This window comes from Ictidomys tridecemlineatus, chromosome X (assembly GCF_052094955.1).
Source record: "Ictidomys tridecemlineatus isolate mIctTri1 chromosome X, mIctTri1.hap1, whole genome shotgun sequence".
Classification (NCBI taxonomy): domain Eukaryota; kingdom Metazoa; phylum Chordata; class Mammalia; order Rodentia; family Sciuridae; genus Ictidomys; species Ictidomys tridecemlineatus.
In genome coordinates this window covers 772,916-792,858 of record NC_135493.1, presented here as the reverse complement: position 1 = coordinate 792,858, position 19,943 = coordinate 772,916, and the positions used below count along the sequence as shown (strand labels likewise).

The 19,943-nt window shown below is 34.6% G+C and overlaps 1 protein-coding gene across 6 annotated transcripts in view; it reads left to right on the top strand.

The window, feature by feature from the left end:
• Window positions 1–19,943, top strand: part of Brcc3 (BRCA1/BRCA2-containing complex subunit 3) — a 40,082-nt gene that overhangs the window by 6,364 nt on the left and 13,775 nt on the right. For 4 of the 6 annotated variants that reach the window (XM_078034022.1, XM_078034020.1, XM_078034019.1 and 1 more), the window contains 4 exons: window positions 4,599–4,685; window positions 7,419–7,507; window positions 8,576–8,631; window positions 15,242–15,316. In XM_078034022.1, coding sequence (XP_077890148.1) covers window positions 4,599–4,685; window positions 7,419–7,507; window positions 8,576–8,631; window positions 15,242–15,316 — 307 coding nt within the window. The remainder of the gene's footprint in view (window positions 1–4,598; window positions 4,686–7,418; window positions 7,508–8,575; window positions 8,632–15,241; window positions 15,317–19,943) is intronic. The other 2 variants (XM_078034021.1, XM_078034024.1) reach the window with 1 other exon arrangement.

Genomic DNA, 19,943 nt, shown 5'->3' with positions numbered 1-19,943 from the left:
ACAAGGCAATAGCACCAATTTCTATGATCCCATTTCTTCTCTCTCTCTCTCTCTCTCTCTCTCTCTCTCTATCTATCTATCTATCTATCTCTATCTCTCTCTCTCTCTCTCTTTTCTTTTTTGGTACTGGCCCCTCCGGAGACATAACAATGATTATCAATTTTTCCTATATACTAAAATATATATGGATATTTTTCTTTCTGAAAAAGAAAAGTATTTAATACTTGTGATAGCTTATGACATGCCATATCCATCTTTTTTTCACCTAACAGGGTATCATCAGATTTGTTCAATTCAATATACAGAGGTGCCTCATTCTGATGCCATCACTTATTTCACCTGTCCTTATGAACATGTTTTAAAGTGCAGCAATGAATACCCTTATACAGACAGCATTTCATAAACATGTGCATATCTATAGGATCAATTCCTAAAGGTACTTTTTATGTGTTCAAAATGCTTGTCTTTAAAGTTACTTGAAGTTAAAAATGGTGTGTTTCCAATGAACTATTAATATCCAAAAATGTTAAATTCTTTATTAGGAATTTATAATAAAATAAAGATATCAATAGTACTACCTGATATTTCAATAAAAATATATACACTATACAATGGTATCTAGGCATCTGTTCTTTTTATTATAGCATAATCTCCCAATCAGACAATGTAACATGTTATTTTCTTTTTCCAATGTACTAGATTTAAGTTTCTAGAATTTATAACTCAAAATGTCTATACAAATAGAGTATTTCCTCTAAGAAATTTTGTTATAATATAAAATTTGAAAAAAATGGGATTTCCTGAGTTACATATACAGCTTTTACATTCTTTTAGAATGTTTTTTTAAATATCAAAAATTATATATCCATAATACACATCCTTGCTATTCACATAATTCTTTAAGTAGTCATCAAGTGAACCCTTTCAATAAAACTTTATCTACAAATATTTAATATGTGAGACAAAATCATTATGAAAAGTTAAATTGCTACTATAGTTTTCTCATCTTCCATTTTATGCATTTCCTGCCAACCATGTAATTTCCTGTTCTAGAGGGATGTTGATATATTTTTTATGTTTTAAATCTCAACACTGCTGCTTTCCCAGATTGGTATAGCCATTGGTTCCAGGGTTTCTGAGTACACAGTATTCACTCTGTGTATCAGATACAGCAGTGAAATCTGACACCAGTTCCAGTTATTTCAACTTTCAGAACTACCTTATTAGCTGCTTCCAAGGGATTTATGACTGCAGCTCTTGTTTACTCATTTCAACAAAAATATAGTTGTACTTTTTCTTTTATATCTAGATGAAGGTTTAAATGGCATTTGTAATATAGCAATCTTGTTTCTAGAAAGGTTTAACTGCCAATCAAAATCCTGTAGCTGTCCAAAGAAATTACCAATGATTTTTTATTGTTATCAATATGATGAGCAAAAATTTGCTTATTTAAGAGTCATTTGTATTTTTATCTGAATTATCTGATTGCTTCCTTTGTCCTTTTTTCTATTGATTTCATAATATTCTTTTTTTTTAATAGGGCTAATGTGGTCTTTTTTCCTCTTTCCAGATTTTTATTGGTGCATTATAGTTGTACTTAATAATGGGATTTGTTGTTATAGATTCATACAGGCACAAAATATAACAATATAGTTTGGCTAATATCACTCTTCAACACTTGATTATCTTCTTTTAATGACTTATAGGCACTGTATATATTAAGGAAATTAACATTTTGCAATAAGGGTAGTGATTTTTCTCAGTTTATTTATGGTATATGTTTGGGTTTTCCCTAGTTAAGTTATTGCATTATTTTATATTTATTTTTTTAGTTGTAGTTGGACACAATATGTTTATTTTATTTATTTATGTTTATGTGGTGCTGAGGATAGAAATCAAGGACCTCGCACGTGCTAGGCGAGTTCTCTACCACTGAGCCACAATCCCAGCCCCAAGTTATTGCATTTCTATTTAGTCAAATTTATCAATCTCTAGTGTATATCTTTTGTATCTTGATTTTTTAATTCTTTCTTTTGAAATAATTATGGATTCATGAGAAGTTAGTGAAAGTTCTCTGTGTGGGTTGGTGGTGTGCCTCAGTGGTAGCACACTTGCCTGGCATACATGAGGCACTGGGTTCGATTCTCAGCACCACATAGAAATAAATAAAATGAAAAGTCTATCAACAACTAAAAAAATACATTTAAAAAAAAGTTCTCTGTAACATTAATCTGGTTTCCCCCGAAGGTTATATTTTACACAATTGTGGTATAATAAACCAGGGCATTTACATGGATAGAATGTATATAATTGTATGCTATTTTGTCACATGTGTAGATACATGTAATCACTACAGCAGTCAAGATACAAAATTCTTACATCACTATGAAGATCCCCTTCATGCTGCCTTTACAGACAAACCGATGTTCTTTTTGCTTACCAACCCTATCCCCTAGCAACCACTAATCTTTTGTCTCTGTCCTCTCTATGAGTTGCATTTTCCTGCTGCTTTGTATCCCGTTCCACCTTCTTCCTGGACCGCTGGGTATTTCTGTATTCCTAGACAGAGCCCTGAGCTGTGTGCTGGGATGCTGTTAGAGTGACTTGGAAAAGGTTTGATCCTTCTGGGTCTTGCTTTGAGGATGAAGGACATGAGAACAGGGCAGCTCAGTGTAGGAGACATATTTCTGTGCTGACAGGGCACGGCCCTCATGAGTGCCCTGCCTGATGCCTCCCTGTCAATGTGACCTTCCCCACCTGGTGGGTGGGGAAAGCTGCTGATCTCTTTCCTCCCTGAGTGCTGTGCAGTTACTTGCATCCTCTTGAGGGGCAGAGCCTTTCCCAGTCCTCAGGTAGTTTCCTCGTGTGCTTGTGCTCCCCTGTGGTCTGCTGAATACTCGAATGGGACACACTGGGGATGTAGGGTTCTCTCCCTCTGCAGTTCCCTTTGCTCTGGTCCTCTGCCCTGGAAAGCTCCACCTGTCTAGACTCTGTGGCTCATCTCCTAAACTCTGGATGGTCCACTCAGCTCTACTTTAAATTCCCTCCTATTCTGTGGCCTGGATGTCTTCTCAAGGGCTCACCCTATTCATTTCTCATCTGTTGGCCTTCTTTGCATGATGATCATCGTCTTGAAAATTGTTGGTTCATATATGTTGTCCAGTGTCTTTGTATCTGGCTTGGCTAGAAGCAGAAAATCTATTCATTGGTATTCAAAAAACAAAGGCAAATTTGGGAAAGTAAAAATTCCAAGGACATAATTGTGTAAAAAAGATGTTTATTATTGGAAACACATATTTTACTTTCAAACTGAAATGAGCCCATTTCCAAAATTGGGTGATAGGTAAATACATTGCTCCACTTTAACATTATAATCACCATTTATTAAGTATTTTCTAGGAGCCAAGTCCCATGCTAAATATTTCCACTGTTGTGTAAAAGCATGTTTCTGCACAGTGTACAACAGAAGAAACAGGCTAAGAGTAGTTAAGTAATTTCTCTTGGCATTGGAACATTTAAAAATGCATTTAAAATATTGTTCTCAGGTTTAGTTGTATGAATAGGATTATTGTGTTTTAGTATAATTTGTAGAAAAATTAATCAACATCTTATAGTACAGCAGCAGTAGTCTTGAAAAATTTTTGAGTAATATTCTCATGTTTGAACTTAAGATAGTTATTGGAAACTTTTATTTTTACAACAAAAGAGGAAGATATTCTTTTAGGGGGATGTTTCTAAACAAGTAGGGAGACTTAACTGGGGTTTTTGCTCTTTGATCTCTGGATTCACTATATTGGCTGCTGTTCACATTAACAACCTAGCTGGGCATGTGGCACATGCCTATAAAATCCCAGGGTTTCTGGAGGCTGAGTCAGGAGGATCTCAAGTTCAGAGCCAACCTCAGCAAGGGCAAGGTGCTAAGCAACTCACCGATACCCTGTTTCTAAATAAAATATAAAATAGGGCTGGGGATATAGCTCAGTGATCGAGTGCCCCTGAGTTCAATCTCCAGTACCAACACCACCACCACAAACAACAACAAAAACATTAACAACCTGCCAAAGAGAAATCCAATGAATAAAACAAATTGTTAGGCTGAGGGGTAGAGTACTGAAGTGCTTACCTAGCATGAATGAGGCCCTGGGTTGGGTTCCATCCCCAGCACCAAAAACAAACAACCTTTGTGTTTCTTTTTTCAAAAATGGAAGACACGAATTGGTGTCAACATACTTTACATACAACCAGGATATGAAAAATTGTGCTGTATACATGTAATAAGAATTCTAATGCATTCTGCTGTCATTTATTTTTTAAAAAAATTAGTAAAAAAGATGGAAGTAAACCAGAACTAGAGAGACAGGACAGAAGATTCAAGCTGATAATGTAAGTGACATCTGAGGATTTAAATAAGCTTCTTTTCAGATAACAGTGGTAAGGATTTGAGTGACCAAACATCAGCTAAATCGGATTAGGAGGATTTACATCAACCTTATTTCATTCTTCTGTTGCACATAAATTGTAATGGCTTCACTTTAAATTTTAGGATGCTTTCTGAGCCGTTAGTTTCCACCTTTTGAAAATACCTTGACAAACACACAGATTGGCTGAATTAACAGGTCGCCCCATGAGAGTAGTGGGCTGGTATCATTCCCATCCTCATATAACTGTCTGGCCTTCACATGTTGGTGAGTATTATGGGGTTGTAGCATTTATTATCTTCAGAAATGAATATCATTTTTCCTTCATTACATAAACCATGGCTTTTTTAAATCACAAATTGACTGTCCTTAAATTAGATGTCATTATTTTGATTTATTTTCCATGTTTTAAAAAGTAATGATTCATGTCATTTTTATTAGTGAGAGGGAAATTTTCAGTATTCAATTTTTATTTCTATTCAGGAAATCAAGAATAAGGCCCAACAATGAGCTGATATCAAAAGTAATGTAACTGAAATTGTGATTCTATCTAGTATATGCCCATTCTGAAGGCTCACAGGTGTAAAGTGTTAATTTAGCAAAATTGATTTTTACAATCTCTGTTTATACATAATCAAGTGTAGCTGTTGGAACTATATTCTCACTCCGCTAATTAGTATAATGTAACTAAATTGCTTTTTCTCTTTTTACCAACTTTTTTTTTTTTTTTTTTTTTGCAAATCATGATTGATTTTTGTCTTTTTCTGACACTCTAGAAAGAAGTAGAGGGGCTGGGGATGTGGCTCAAGCGGTAGCGCGCTCGCCTAGCATGCGTGCGGCCCGGGTTCGATCCTCAGCAGCACCACATACCAACAAAGATGTGTCCGCCGAGAACTAAGAAAAAATAAATAAATGTTAAAATTCTCTCTCTCTTTCTGTCCCCCTCTCTCACTCTCTCTTTAAAAAAAAAAAAAAAAAAAAAAGAAAGAAGTAGAAAAACTACTTGGTGGGTTAAGTAAGTGGCAGAACTGAGGTTAGAACCTGTATCATCTATATCACTAAGCACATTGTTTAGTTCAGTTTCTTTTTTTCCTTTAAGAAGGCTTTCTCAGGCTGTAGCTCGGTGGTAGAGTGCTTGCCTTGTACACGTGAGGCTCTGAGTTCGATCCTCAGCACCACATAAAAATAAATAAACAAAAATAAAGATATTATGTCCATCTACAACTGAAAAAATATTTTAAAAAAAGAAGGCTTTCTCACTGAAGAAAGCAGTATATTAATTGTACTCTATAGTTCAAGTTCCTTAGCTCCTTGGGAATAGGTAACAAATAGTTCAGAAATTTGAATAGCATTGTTTTAAGACAAACAAGTTAAAGTGTCACGTAGATGATTAAAGAGATTAAAAAGGTAAGGCCATGGAACTAGATGAAGTTCCTCAGTGAGTGAGGGCGCATAGATTCAAGGACAGAAAAGTGAGCCATGACAATATTTTGAATGGAAAGATAAGAAGAATCCAGCAAAACAGATTGGAAAAGATCAAGCAAGACATTAAGAGAACAGGTAGAAAGAATGAAAACTGAGGAGGGAGTGATCAGCTGAGATACCAGGTAAATTGAGGACCAAGAATAGATTATTGGTTACCTTGACAAAAGCAATGTGAATAACATGATAGGGACAGTCAAACAGTATTCTGCTTCTTTCTAGAAGTTAAGAAATAATTGACCAAAAAAAAGGGGAGGTAAGGAGAGAAAAAGCAATTTTCCATGGTCATGTATAAAATGAAATGGAATCAATGCCCAGGAAATACCTTTGGTAGACTAGGCATTGTACTAAAAATAAAAAGTCTTGCAATTTTAAAAATACAAAACTCTGTGAGAGAAGGGATACTATTTATTATCATTTAATTTATGAGGATGTAAGCTTAAAGATATTAAGAATTTTACTCAGGTCATATAGCAATACAGAGATGATTTACACAACGTTACATTTTCAGCAATGGTGTCAGCAAATATTTACTTCATTTTCACTCTTGGGTGCTGTTTATTCTTGATCATTACTTGGGAATACATTGAAAAGTCCTAAGACAGATCAAAATGGTGAAAATACTAAAACTGTTGGCCAAATAGATTGCCAAAGTAAGACAGCATAAGTTACAAGACCCAGTTCTGCTCTGCAGTATTTTGTCATCATACCTGATCTTTTTTGTATCCTTTTTGCACAATGGTCTCAAGATTTCAGCTTTTCAAGTTAGCTTCTCTTTAGTTTTGGATATTTAATCTTTTAACTAGTCCTTATCTTCTTTTCAAAAATTGTGTAAATTTTAAATAGTGGGGTATTGTTTCTACTTTCTGGAATGTTTGATTCAATTATACTACAATAACTTATTTTTTATTTTTAGTTGTACATGGACACAATACCTTTATTTTACTTATTTATTTTTATGTGGTGCTGAGGATCAAACCCAGTGTCCCACATATGCTAGGCAAGCACTTTACCACTGAGCTACAACTCCAGACCCTGCAATCACTTCTATGATAATTTCTTCAAAGAAGTAGTTCTATAGTAGTTCCACATTTCCTGTATTTAGTAGCAATTCTAATATATTCACTGACATAGAAGCTATCCATCAAAAACCCTTTTTTCCCCTAAGAAATATTTTTGTCTCCTTCTAAAGCCTTTCTGTTTGAATCCCTATGGAGGAAGTTATCAAGTTTGGCAAGGGTTTAACTGAAAGTTTTAATATTTTTTATGATACATTTAATAGCAGGACTATTCTTAGGATAGGCAACCTAGAGTTATTAATGTTTTATTACTTAATAGCATACTTTTCATGGTATTTCCTTAACCCAGCAAATACATTTATACTTGGACAATCATAGTATACTTAGTATATATCCCTGTACTCACTATAGAATCTGAATCCTGGGAGAATTTCGTACCACTATTATCTTTAAATGGAGTCTGTGAAATACAATTTATTGACAGAATTTTATTTTTCAGATGTTCGCACTCAAGCCATGTACCAGATGATGGATCAAGGTTTTGTAGGACTTATTTTTTCCTGTTTCATAGAGGATAAAAACACAAAGGTGTGTGTGGTGTGTGTTTCTACATAGAGTAGAGAAAAAATATCTTTGTAATTTTAATAGGATGGCCAGGAAATTTTCAATGAAAAAAGTTATTGAGTCAGGACCCAAAGAAGGTGAGGGAGCAAGTCTTGTGGATTTCTTGGGGGAAGAGCATTCCAGGCAGAGGAAATAGCCAGTGCAAAGACCCTAAGGTGAGTTTGGCATGTTCAGGGAACATTGAGGAAGTTGATATGGCTGGAGCAAAGTGAAGAAAATCACAAATGTACATCCAAGTGTACGTCAGAGAGTCTTAGTTTTACACTATTACCCCAGTCTCCTATTTACTTAGCCTCTTTTCATCTTGGGAGTATCTGGGTTTATATGATAACCCAGTTGGTTATTATAAGGTCTGAAAGACAATTGGGTCAGATCTTGTAAGACCTTGTATTTGACTCTCATTTGGGAAACCACTAGAGGGCGACTTTATGTTTTAATAGGGATCTCTCTGGCTACTGTATTGATAACTGACTAAATGGGGATGGAGGGTATGAAATCCATGGCATCAGTGAAACCAGATAGTCAAGAGATGATGGGGCTTTGATCATGTTGGTAGAAGTGGAGATAATAAAAAGTGGTGAGATTAGTTACATTCTCAGAATCAGTGTTAATAATGAATATTTTCCATGAAATCACTCTTTTCCAGAACATTAAAGTTCAATATCTAGAACTTTTTACTTCATTTGAAATGCTTTCTACATTGTTATCATAAGTATTTATTGAATGAGTTTTTCAGCTTCCAACATAATAATTTGTTCTGATTCTTACTTTTTTCGGATTTCATATTTATTAGCAGTTGTATCACATGAGCAGATGTTTGGTTGTGACCATTTTTATGTTGACAGAGTGTATGTTCCCTCTTAAGGAATTCATTTATGGCATATTCAATCTTCAGAATCTGTGTTAGTCTTCTACTTCCAGAAGGACCTTTGGGTTTTAGGTTAGAGTAACTAAATTGCTATGAAATTCTTAGTACATAAAAATGATCAGTCCTTCTTTCTGTGACTTTTTTTTTTTTTTTTTAATAAACAGACTGGTCGGGTACTCTACACTTGCTTCCAATCCATACAGGCCCAAAAGAGCTCAGAGTAAGTATGACAGAGACATGTGTATATAATGACGGGTTAATTTCTCATTCAGGGAATTGATTGTTTCATTTCATTTTATTTCTCTCAGTGGTAATCATTAACAACTCTGTTTCTAGTTATATTTGCTAATGGTTTTATGAGGAATTAGAAGCTCTTTAGCAGCTTGGATATTGAGTATATAGGAAGCTAATAAGAGGAAGACTGAGTATGCAAAGTGATACTGATTTTTATAGATTCTTGACTTTGCTATCCCATTAACTTGATTTCAGATTTACAGTTATCTCACTTAAATGTTTACATAACTTAATTTCCTCATTATAACTTAACTCAATTTAAATTAGCAAATCTTAATTGAATACTTGGTATATGCCAAGCACTATGACAGACACCGAAGATACAGAGGCAAAAAACAAGTGTATTGTCTATTTGGGAGATGTAAGCAGATTATCTTAAATTTTTTTTCTTGTAGTACATATCAATTGATTATAGCATTGTTTGAAGTAATAAAGAGTTGGGGGAAAGCTTAGATGTTTATCAGTAGAGAACTAATTAAATGAATTATGATTTATCCATATAAAACAACTATGATAAATCTTACTTGGAATACAGAAATCTCTAAGAAATAATGTTAAATGAAAAAGGCATGATATAAGAAAAGTGTGTATAGTAGGCTACTATTTGCAAAAAGGTAGAAGAGAAATAGATGCATGAACATACCCGTATATTTGCTTATAAATACATCAGTCACTTCAGTAGAGGGGAAGTGGGTATGAGGGAGTAGAGAGAGTGGAGAATTCATTATATACTTTTCATAGGTTTGGAATATGGAACCATACATAAGTGTTATCTTAGCTTGTTCACCACTGTAACCAAAAGATCTGACAAAAACAATATAAAGGAGAAAAGATTCATTTGGGGCTTGTGGTTTCAGAGATCCATCCATGGTTGGTCAATTCCATACCTCTGGGCCCCAGGTGAGTCAGAACATCATGGTGAAAGAGCATAGAGGAGGAAAGCAGCTCAGGACATGGCAAACAGAAAGCTGAGAAAGCTTCACTCTCCAGGGACATACTATAAACCTCAAATGTACACCCTCATTGACCTACCACCTCCAGCCACACCTTACCTACCTATAGTTACTGCCCAGTTAATCAATATCTATGGATTAATCCACTGATTAGCTTGTACCTCACTTAATCATTTCACCTCTAATAATTCTTGCATTATTTCACACATGAGCTTAGAGGGGATAATTCATATCTAAACCATAATAGTTATCTAATCAAGAAACATTAATTTTTTAAAATATCAGCAAATGAATATATAACATGCATAAAAATATTAGGTGGTATAGAATGGCTTATAATAAATAGCCTCACTCCTCAAAAGGATCACTGTCTCTAATTTTGTTTTCGGGTCTTCTGATATTATCTTTGTTATCTCTAAACAGTATACTTAAACTCTTTTTTAAAAACTTTTTTCTTAGTTGTAGATGGACACAATATCTTTATTTTTATGTATTTCTTTTTATGTGATGCTGAGCATTCTACCACCAAGCTACAACCCCAGTCCTTAAACTCTTTTTTGATTTACAAAATTTGGATAGTATTTATTATTATTAAGCTAATATTTATCATCATCATCATCTTTTTAACTTGATCTCACGAATGGAAGATTTAGCTCACTTGCACTACCCCATCTCCATTCCGTTGGTTAGTTTTCTAATCTTAAGTTTGCCTTTTTTTTTTTTTTTTTTTTTGGTATTGGGGATTGAACTCATGGGCACTGGACCCCTGAGCCCCATCCCCAGCCCTATTTTGTATTTTATATAGAGACAGAGTCTCACTGAGTGGCTTAGTGCCTCGCTTTTGCTGAGGCTGGCTTTGAACTATAAGTCTTCATATTCCCAGTTGCAAATACCTGTGCACTGCATTATAACCATAATTGTTTTGTCTATTGATTAACTGTAAGGGTGGGAAGTCAAGTGTTTATATTATGATGGTGTGAATATTATTCTCTGTACAATTAAGCAGTGTAAAGTAGTGTACTGTGATTCCACTTCCTTTCTTTTACAGCCTTTTGTTTTTATTTCAAATGGCTTTTTCCCTTTATTTTTCTGCTTTTATCACCTTCCTGAATTCCAGATTCTTGATATTGTGACATTTTCTTTTAATCTACAATCTACCCAGTTCATAGGAAAAATTCTTAGTTATAACTCAGTTTAGTTCCCTAATTCAAACAGTTTCTTCAAGTTTAAATCAATCTTTGAGGAGAGGAATTTCTCATTGCTTCAGTTACTTCCCTTACTTCTGCATTTGACTCTTAGATGACATCTGAAGCATTGGGGCGTTGATTTAAGTGATCTATGCTGTAGGGAAAGGAAGCCTCCTGGTCTTGTGCTGGTTGTGAGAATCAGGGTAGAAGTTAAGGTCAGTGTTCTGCTTAACTTGTTCAATATACTTTTCTTTTGTGGACTTGCAGTCTTAGTAAGAGATACATCTTCAACTCCTCTCTTTCAGCTCTGTCCCTCTTCCTTATAAGCTATACAACAGGTCTATCACATCCTTTTTTTTTTTTTTCTAATTCCTCCCCATTTTCCCTTTCTCTTTCTACTACTCTGATCATTCAAATATTAAAGATCCTAGATTGACCTTAGTAATACTTTTCACTTATTTTCTCTCTCTTTTCTTCCAGTTTCTTGGGTATTTTCTTGACTCTTATTTTCTAATTCCTTCATTGATTGTTTTGTTTTGTTTTTTGAGACTGGGTCTCACTGTATTTACCCTGGCTAGTCTCAAACTCTATACAAGGAATCCTCCTGCCTCAGCCTTCCCGGTGCTAGGACTATAGGTGTATGCCACTGCACCTATAGCCTTCATTATTTTTTTTTTGTAAATTTTATGTTCTTAATTTCCCAGAATTTGGGTATTTCAACAACTTTCTTGTCTTTTTTCCCCTAGTACTGAAGACACTCTATCAGTGAGCTCTGTTCCCAGCCATTTTTATTTTTATCTAAGTTGCCTAGGCTGCCTTCAAAATTGCTGTCCTCCTGCCTAGGTCTCCCAAGTAGCTTATCCATCCATATTTAAGAACAAGGCAACAAAAAGCTCAGGAAGCTTCACTTTAGGGGGAAAAGGTTGGGAGCAAGATGTTTTATTCAGGTATCACTAAATGGTAGACTTAGATATCTTATTTTAAGACACAACTATTAATAACTGCTGTCATATTTCCTCACAGTTCATTACTTTTACTATAATTATTACTTAAAAGAACTCTTCTGTACTGTTGTTGCTAATGATGATGATGTTGATAAAGCAACTCCATAAACTTGTTTATGAATATCTGGGCTCAAATTTGAGCAATGCATGGATCTGATCCTAATTCACATAATTGTGAACAGGATTAACCAATAGATAATCATACCCTAAAAATCCTGGGGTAGGGGAAACCCAGTTCTCCATTGAAAATAGGCAATGACCAGTATGCCCATGAAAAGATGTAAACATCATTAATCATTAGGAAAATACAAAGCAAAACACAATGATATACCACTCTAAAACCATAAGGATGATTACTATACTATAAAAAATGGAAAATAATAAGTGTTGGCAAGAATGTGGAGAAATTTACACCCTTGTGCACTGTTGGTGGGAATGGTGGTTCATCAGAAAATTAAGAATGAAATTACAATATGGAGCAGCCATTCTACTTCTGGATATGTACACAAAAGAACTGAAAGTAAGATGTCTAAAAGAAATTTGTACACTCAAGTTCGTAGCATCATTATTCACAGCTAAAACATGGAAACAACCCAAGTGTCCCATAGACAGGTGAATGAATAAGTAAAATATGATATATATACACAATGGAATATTATTCAACCTTAAAAAGTAAGAAAATTCTGCCATGTGCTACAACATAAATGAACTTTAAGGACATTATGATAAGTGAAATAAGGTAGCCATAGAAAGACAAATGCTGTATGATTTCTTTATATGAGGTACTTATTATGAGGTCCAGTTCCAAGAGACAGACAATAGAATGACACTTGCCAGGGGCTCAGGAGAGGAGGGAATAGGGTATTAGTGTTTATGGATATAGAATGTCACTTTTGTTTGTTTTTTGGTGGTGCTGGGGATTGAACCCAGAGCGTTGTGCATGCAAGGCAAACACTCTACCAACTGAGCTGTATCCCCAGCCCTAGAGTGTCAATGTTTTTTAAATTTTTTTTTACTTGTAAAGGGACACAATATCTATGTATGTATGTATCTATCTTTCTTTCTTTATTTATTTTCATGTGGTGCTGAGGATCAAACCCAGGTTCTCACACCTGTGAGGCAAGTGCTCTACTGCTGAGCCCTAGCCCATCCCTAGAGTGTCAGTTTTATAAGATAAAAAGAATTATGGCAATGGATAATGGTGATGGTTGCACAACATTTTATTTGTACACTTAAAAATGGTAAATTATGTAATTAAAAATGTATGTGATGTATATTTTATTACAACAAAATATTTGGGAGAAAAAATCCTGTTCTCTAAAATATTTTACACTTAAATAAATCTTTACTATTATTCAATATAATACAAGCACATACATTTAATAATAAAAGGCTTATTAAAATAGTACAGTCAAACAAATGAAACCCAGAACACCTGTGTCCAGTGCCTTCTGGGGAATTGATTTTCCTTATTTTGATTTCTTCTTTGGTTCTTTTTTTTTTTTTTTTTTTTTTTGGTGATTTTCTTTATATTTTCTACTCTTTATTGAGTCAATTATGGTAACTTATAGTTTCTTAGGACATTGTCCATTTCATCTAAGTTTTTAATTGTTTTGACATGAAAATCTATATCATTTTTAAAAATCTATTTTGTTTTCTTTGTAGCATCTAGCATTCATTTAAATTACTTATTCATCTACTATTTATTACCTCTCCTTTCCCCATTAGGTTATTGTCTCATGACTGTGAGGAACTTGTCTATACACACAGTACCTTGTGTAGAGCCTGCCACATAGTAGCCACTCAGTAAATATTCTTATTGAATGAATGAATAATTGTGTGGTCTCTTTGTATGTCCTCTTTTCCATTGCTACTACTATTTATTTGTGTTTTCTTTTTTCTTTTTTTCATTTTATTATCACAGACTTATCTTTTTTACTGTCTTTAAATGATCAGCTTTAGGTTTTCTTTGCTTTTTCTTTTCTTTTTTTTTTTCCTTAAGAGAGAGAGAGAGAGAGAGAGAGAGAGAATTTAATATTTATTTTTCAGTTTTTGGCAGACACAACATCTTTGTTTGTATGTGGTGCTGAGGATTGAACCCGGGCCGCACGCATGCCAGGCGAGTGCGCTACCGCTTAAGCCACATCACCAGCCCAGGTTTTCTTGATAAACTATTTCTTAGCTTTTAAAATTATTTTTTGTTCTGCTTTTCTCTTCATCAATTTTTTCCCCTTTTTTATTTTTTGTGTTTTATTGTTGTTGTATTTTTATTGTTATTCTAAATTCTTTTGTTTTTATTTTGTCTTCAACCCAAGAATTGTTTAGAAGTGCAATTTTTAGATTGTTAGGTGTGGAGATTGGGAGTTAAACACTATATTATGGTAACTGTGGTCCCTGTGATGTCAGCTTAATGAAGTATGTGTTTGTGTTTATGTAGTTTTCCCCTTGTTATCTGGAACAAAGGTTCACAAACTATAGTCTGTTGAGCAGATAAACCTGGGGCCTACTTTTCAGCTGCATTTGCAGAGCTGAGTGTTGAGATAGAGATTGTGTGGCTCACACAGCTTAAAGTAATCACTGTCTGGTCTTTAACTTAAACTTTTGCTTACCTCTGACTTAAAACAATTTTTATGGCTTTATTTGTTTATTTTTATGTGGTGTTGGGGAACGAACCCAGGGTCTCTCTCATGCGTGTGAGGCAAGTGCTCCACCACTGAGGTACAACCCCAGCCCATGGCTTTTTCATATAGGTTGAAAATATGTGTATTTTCTCTTGGAAACAAGTTCTTCATATCCATGTTAGAATAAGCTTAAATTGTGTTACACCCATCCTTGTAGCACTCTTCACTAGTTTTGGTTTTGCTTATAGATATATAAACCTCCCATCACACCTAGATTTGTCCACTTTTTTCATATTTTACTCAGGATTAGCATTGTATCTTTTGGAGGTATTTTATTAGTGCATAAAGCGTACATAATGGCCAGTTGTTTGGGAGCCTGAGGCAGGACAATGGCAAGTTCCAGTCCAATTTCTGCAATTTAACAAGACCCTGTCTCTCTCTGTCTTTTTTTTTTTAAAGAGCATATAAAAGTCATAACTATTATATCTTTCTGCTGGTTTTTCTTCTTACAATATGAAAATCCCTCTTTGTCCTATATATTTATTTATACCTTGGACTCTTTCTCTCTAAAGAATATTATTATTATCCCTGTAAGGACTAGGTTTAAAAAGAATGATTTTTTTCTTTTTTCTTTTCTTTCTTTCTTTTTTTTTTTTTTTTTTTTTTTTTGAGTAGAAGTAGTTTGGAGATAGATATCTCTCTGTGATGTCATCAGAGACCCAGGCTCCTCTTTTCTGCTTCACCATCTTGGTATATGGTTTCCATCCTAAGGTCCCCTCATGGTCCACAAGACTTCTGGAGCTCCAGCCAGCACATCTCCATTGAGGGCCAGAAGGAAGAGGAAAGGTAGGAAGACAAAAAGGGACACATCCCAACTCAGCTAATTTCCAATAAGTGACCTTGCCAGAAGTCCCAGAAAACAATTTCACTTTCATCTCATTGGCAGAATTTAGTCAAGTGGCCATACTTAAGCTACCAGAGAGGCTGTAAAATCTGGTCTTTTACTTCAGGTAGGTCTATCTTGAATAAAAATCGGCATTCTGTTACCAGGAGGAAGGTGAGAATGGACATTTGGGATAGGCACTACTCTCTGCCACTGCCTGTTCTTCTGATTAGCATTTGTTTGCCTGTTATAACTTTTTCTATTCCCTTAATTTCAACCTTCCTCAGTTATTTTATTTCAGGTATGTCTTTTATAAAATATAGCAAGATCTTGAGTTATTCGGTTTTAAACAATCAGAACATCTATTAATAGGTGAGTGTAATGTATTCATTTTATTATTATTGTGTGATATATTTCTGCTATCATCTTTTTTTGCTGTGTGTTTACCATGTTTTCTTCTTTCCTGACATGTATTAGATTGATTGGGGTTTTTTCTTATCTGTTTTTTTTTTCCCTGTTTTTCAATTGTCCTTACTGTTTTGATTCTTTTTGTCTTTACTCTTACTATTCTTTAACATTTCTGTTTTGAAATAATTTCAGACTTACAGAAAAGTTGTAATTATAGTACCAAAATACATTATTTTTCTTTTTATATGTGTAAATATTTTTTAACAATTTGAGAGAAATTGCATACGTGATGCCCCTTCAGTAGGTATTTCCTTATGTATTCACTAAAGAAAAAGGACGTTTCTTTTACATAACCAGAATGTCCTTTTTTCATACAATATTGTTATCTAATCCATAGTTTCAAATGGCTATACAAATGTCACCAGTTTTACTAGTAATGTGCTGTATTTTCAAAAAAAAATAAAGTGATACATAAGCACATGATAATTATACTTATTAGTTGGCTTTGATAGCATATGCCTTTAGACCCTGCTACTTGGGAGGCTGAGGCAGGAGGATTGCTTGAGTCTGGAATTTGAGACTAGTGTGGGCAACTTAGTGAGACCCTATTTCTCAAATAAATAAATAATAGAAAGGATAGGGGTGTGATTTAGGGGTACAGTGCTTGACTAGAATGCATAAGGCCCTAGGTTCAATTCTGAACACTGCAAAAAAAAAATTACATATATATATGTTTTCCATGGTGGCTGCACTAATTTACATTCTAAGACAGTACCATGTGATGTTTTGATACATGTATACATTATGTAATCCTTAAATAAGGTTAAACATATTTGTCTCCTCAAATATCTATAATTTCTTCATAGTAAAAACATTCAATATCCTTTCTTCTTTTTGCAATAGACAGTGCATAATTGTTCTATTCTTCTAGTTTTTTTATAGTCCATAATTGTTATCTCTAGTCATGATACTGTGCAATAGTACCCCAGAGCTTCTTGTTACTTAGTACCCATTGATCAACCTCACCCAGTCCCCACTTTCCCCAACCTCTGGTTCCCAGCATTTTACTTTCACATTTTATGAGATCAGTTTTTTTTTGTTTTTTGGTTTTTTTTTTTTTTTGGTATCAAGTGGAGCTGCTTTTCCACTGAGCCACATCCTTAGCCCTTTTATTTTATTTTGAGACAGGGTCTTCCTAAGTTGCTTATGGCCTCACTAATTTGCTGAGGCTGACTTTGAACCTGCAATCTTCCTGCCTCAGTCTCCCAACCCACTGGAATTATAGGCATGCACCTGGCAATACTTAGAGGTCTTAAAATAATGGTCTAACATCATTTCTTCACCTTCCCCAGTCAAACCCACTGCAGAATGGTGTCCAGTTCTACTTCTCCAACCATTTCTTCATTGCTGCATCCAACAGATTATTTCTTTGTGCTTTTCTTTCTCCCATGAGTGGCCAAAATCAACTTTTCTAGATTCCAAGTATGAGTGAGATCATATAGTACTAATCTTTTTGTGCATGTCTTATTTCACTTAACGTAATATATTCTAGTTCATCCATGTTGTTACAAATAATAGGATTTCATTCTTTTTATGGCTGATTAGTATCCTATTGAGTATACATACCACATTCATCAGTTGATGCACATTTAGGTTGATTCCATATCTTGGCTATTACGAATAGTGCTGCAGTAAACATAGGAATGCAGATGTCTTTTCAAAATACTGATTTCATTTCCTTTGGATATGCACCTAGGTGTGAAATCTATGGGAGGTATACACACACACACACACACACACACACACACGTATTCTATTTTTAAGCTTTTAGGAACCTCAATACTGTTTTTCATGGTGACTGCACTAACTTACATTCTAATCAACAGTTTGCAAGAGTTCCCTTTTTCCCATATTCTTGCCACCACTTGCTATCTTTTGATAATAGCTGTTCTTAGTGGACTGAGTTGATAATTCACTGGTTTTGATTTGCATTTCCTAATGATTGATGATGTTGATTATTTTTTCATACACATCTTGGCCATCCATATGTCATCTTCTTTGGGGAAATATTTATTTAGATCTGTTGCCCACTTAAAAAACTGAGTCATTCCCTTTTGAGTTCCTTAATATTTTGAGTATTAACCCTTTGTCAGATGTATAGTTTTCAGATATTTTCTCCCATTCTTTAGAATGTGTCTTCACTCTGATAATTTTTCCTTTGCTGCAGAAGCTTTTTAGTTTGATGAAATTCTATTTGTCTATTTTTGCTTTTGTTTCCTATACATTTGAGATTTTGTCAAAAAAAAAAAAATCCGGACCTATTCTAATGCACTGCTATGTTTCCCCTATATTTTCTTCTAGAAGTTTCAGTTTAGGTCTTTGATCCATCTTGGATCTGTTTTTGTAGGTGATAAAAGGACAGATTCTAGTTTCATTCTTCTGTAAATGGATACCTAATTTTCCCAGTACTAGGAATGAAAAAGACTTTCCTTTTTCCAATGTTTGTTCTTAGCACCCTTGTTTAAAATTAGTTGGCTATAGATGTGTAAAGATGTTTCGGGGCACTCACTTATTCAATGGTATGTGTGACCACTTTTATGCCAGTATTGTGCTATTTTAGTTACTGTACTTTTGTAGTATATTTTGAAGTCAAGTATGTGTCAAGTGTTATGCCTTTACTTTCTTTTTGCTCAAGACTGCTTTGGCAGCTGGGTGTGGTGGTGCACGCATGTAGTCCCAGTGGCTCAGGAGGCTGAGGCAGGAGAATCACGAGTTTAAAGCCAGCCTCAGCAAAAGTGAGGTACTAAGCAACTCACTGAGACCCTGTCTCTAAATAAAATACAAAATATGGGGCTGAGATTGTGGCTCAGTGGTAGAGTGCTCACCTAGCACATGCGAGGCCCTGGGTTCAATCCTCAGCACCACATAAAAATAAATAAATAAAACAAAGATATTGTGTCCAACTACAAATAAAAAATAAATGTTTCGGGCTGGGGATGTGGCTCAAGCGGTAGCGCACTCGCCTGGCATGCGTGCGGCCCGGGTTCAATCCTCAGCACCACATACAAACAAAGATGTTGTGTTCGCCGATAACTAAAAAATAAATATTAAAAAATTCTCTCTCTCTCTCTCTCTCTCTCTCTCTCTCTCTCTCTCTCTCTCTCTCTCTGTATCACTCTCTCTTTAAAAAAAAAAAAATAAATGTTTAAAATAAATACATAAATAAATAAAATACAAAATAGGGTGGGAATGTGACTTAGTGGTTGAATGCCCCTGAGTTCAATCCCTAGTACCAAAAAAAAAGAGAGATTGTTTTGGCTATTAGAAGTCTTTTGTGCTTCCATATAAATTTTAGGATTGTCCCTTCTAGTTCTGTGAAAAATGTCATTAGTATTTTGTATTGCATTGACTGTAAATTGCTTTGGGATATATGAACAATTTAACAATATTCTTTAAACCATGAACATGGTAAGTCCTTCCTATTCTTTATTTGTATGTATCCTTCAAGTTCTTTCATCAGAGTTTTATAATTTTCATGGTAGATGTTTTTACTTTCTTGGCTAAATTTGTTCCTATGTATTTTATTTTTTGGTAATTATCATAAATGGGATTCCTTTCATGCTTTCTTTCTCAGCAGTCTTGTTATTGATGTATAAAAATGCTACTGATTTTTGTAAATTGATTTTGTATTCTGCAAGTTTACTCGATTTTTTATTGGTTATAATAGTCCTTTAGTCTTTAGTTTTTTTGTATTAGAATCATGTCATCTGCAACAGGGATAATTTGACTTCCTTCCTTTCTATTGTTATGCCTCTTCTTTTTTTGTCTTTCCAATTGCTCTAGCTGTTTCCAGTACCATGTTGAATATTAGTGGTGAGAGTGCACACCCTGTCTTATTCTAGATTCATCATGCTACTATGATGTTTTCTGTGGGTTTCTTTTTAAAATATTTATTCTTAAGGCTTTAGGTGGATACAATATCTTTATTTTACATTTATGTGGTGCTAAGGATCGAACCCAGTGCCTTGTGCATGCTAGGCGAGCACTCTACCACTGAGTCACAACTCCAACCATTCTGTGGGTTTCTTTTTTTTAATCTTTATTTATTTATTTTTTTATGTGGTGCTGAGGATCGAACCCAATGCCTCGTGCATGCCAGGCGAGCGCACTACCACTTGAGCC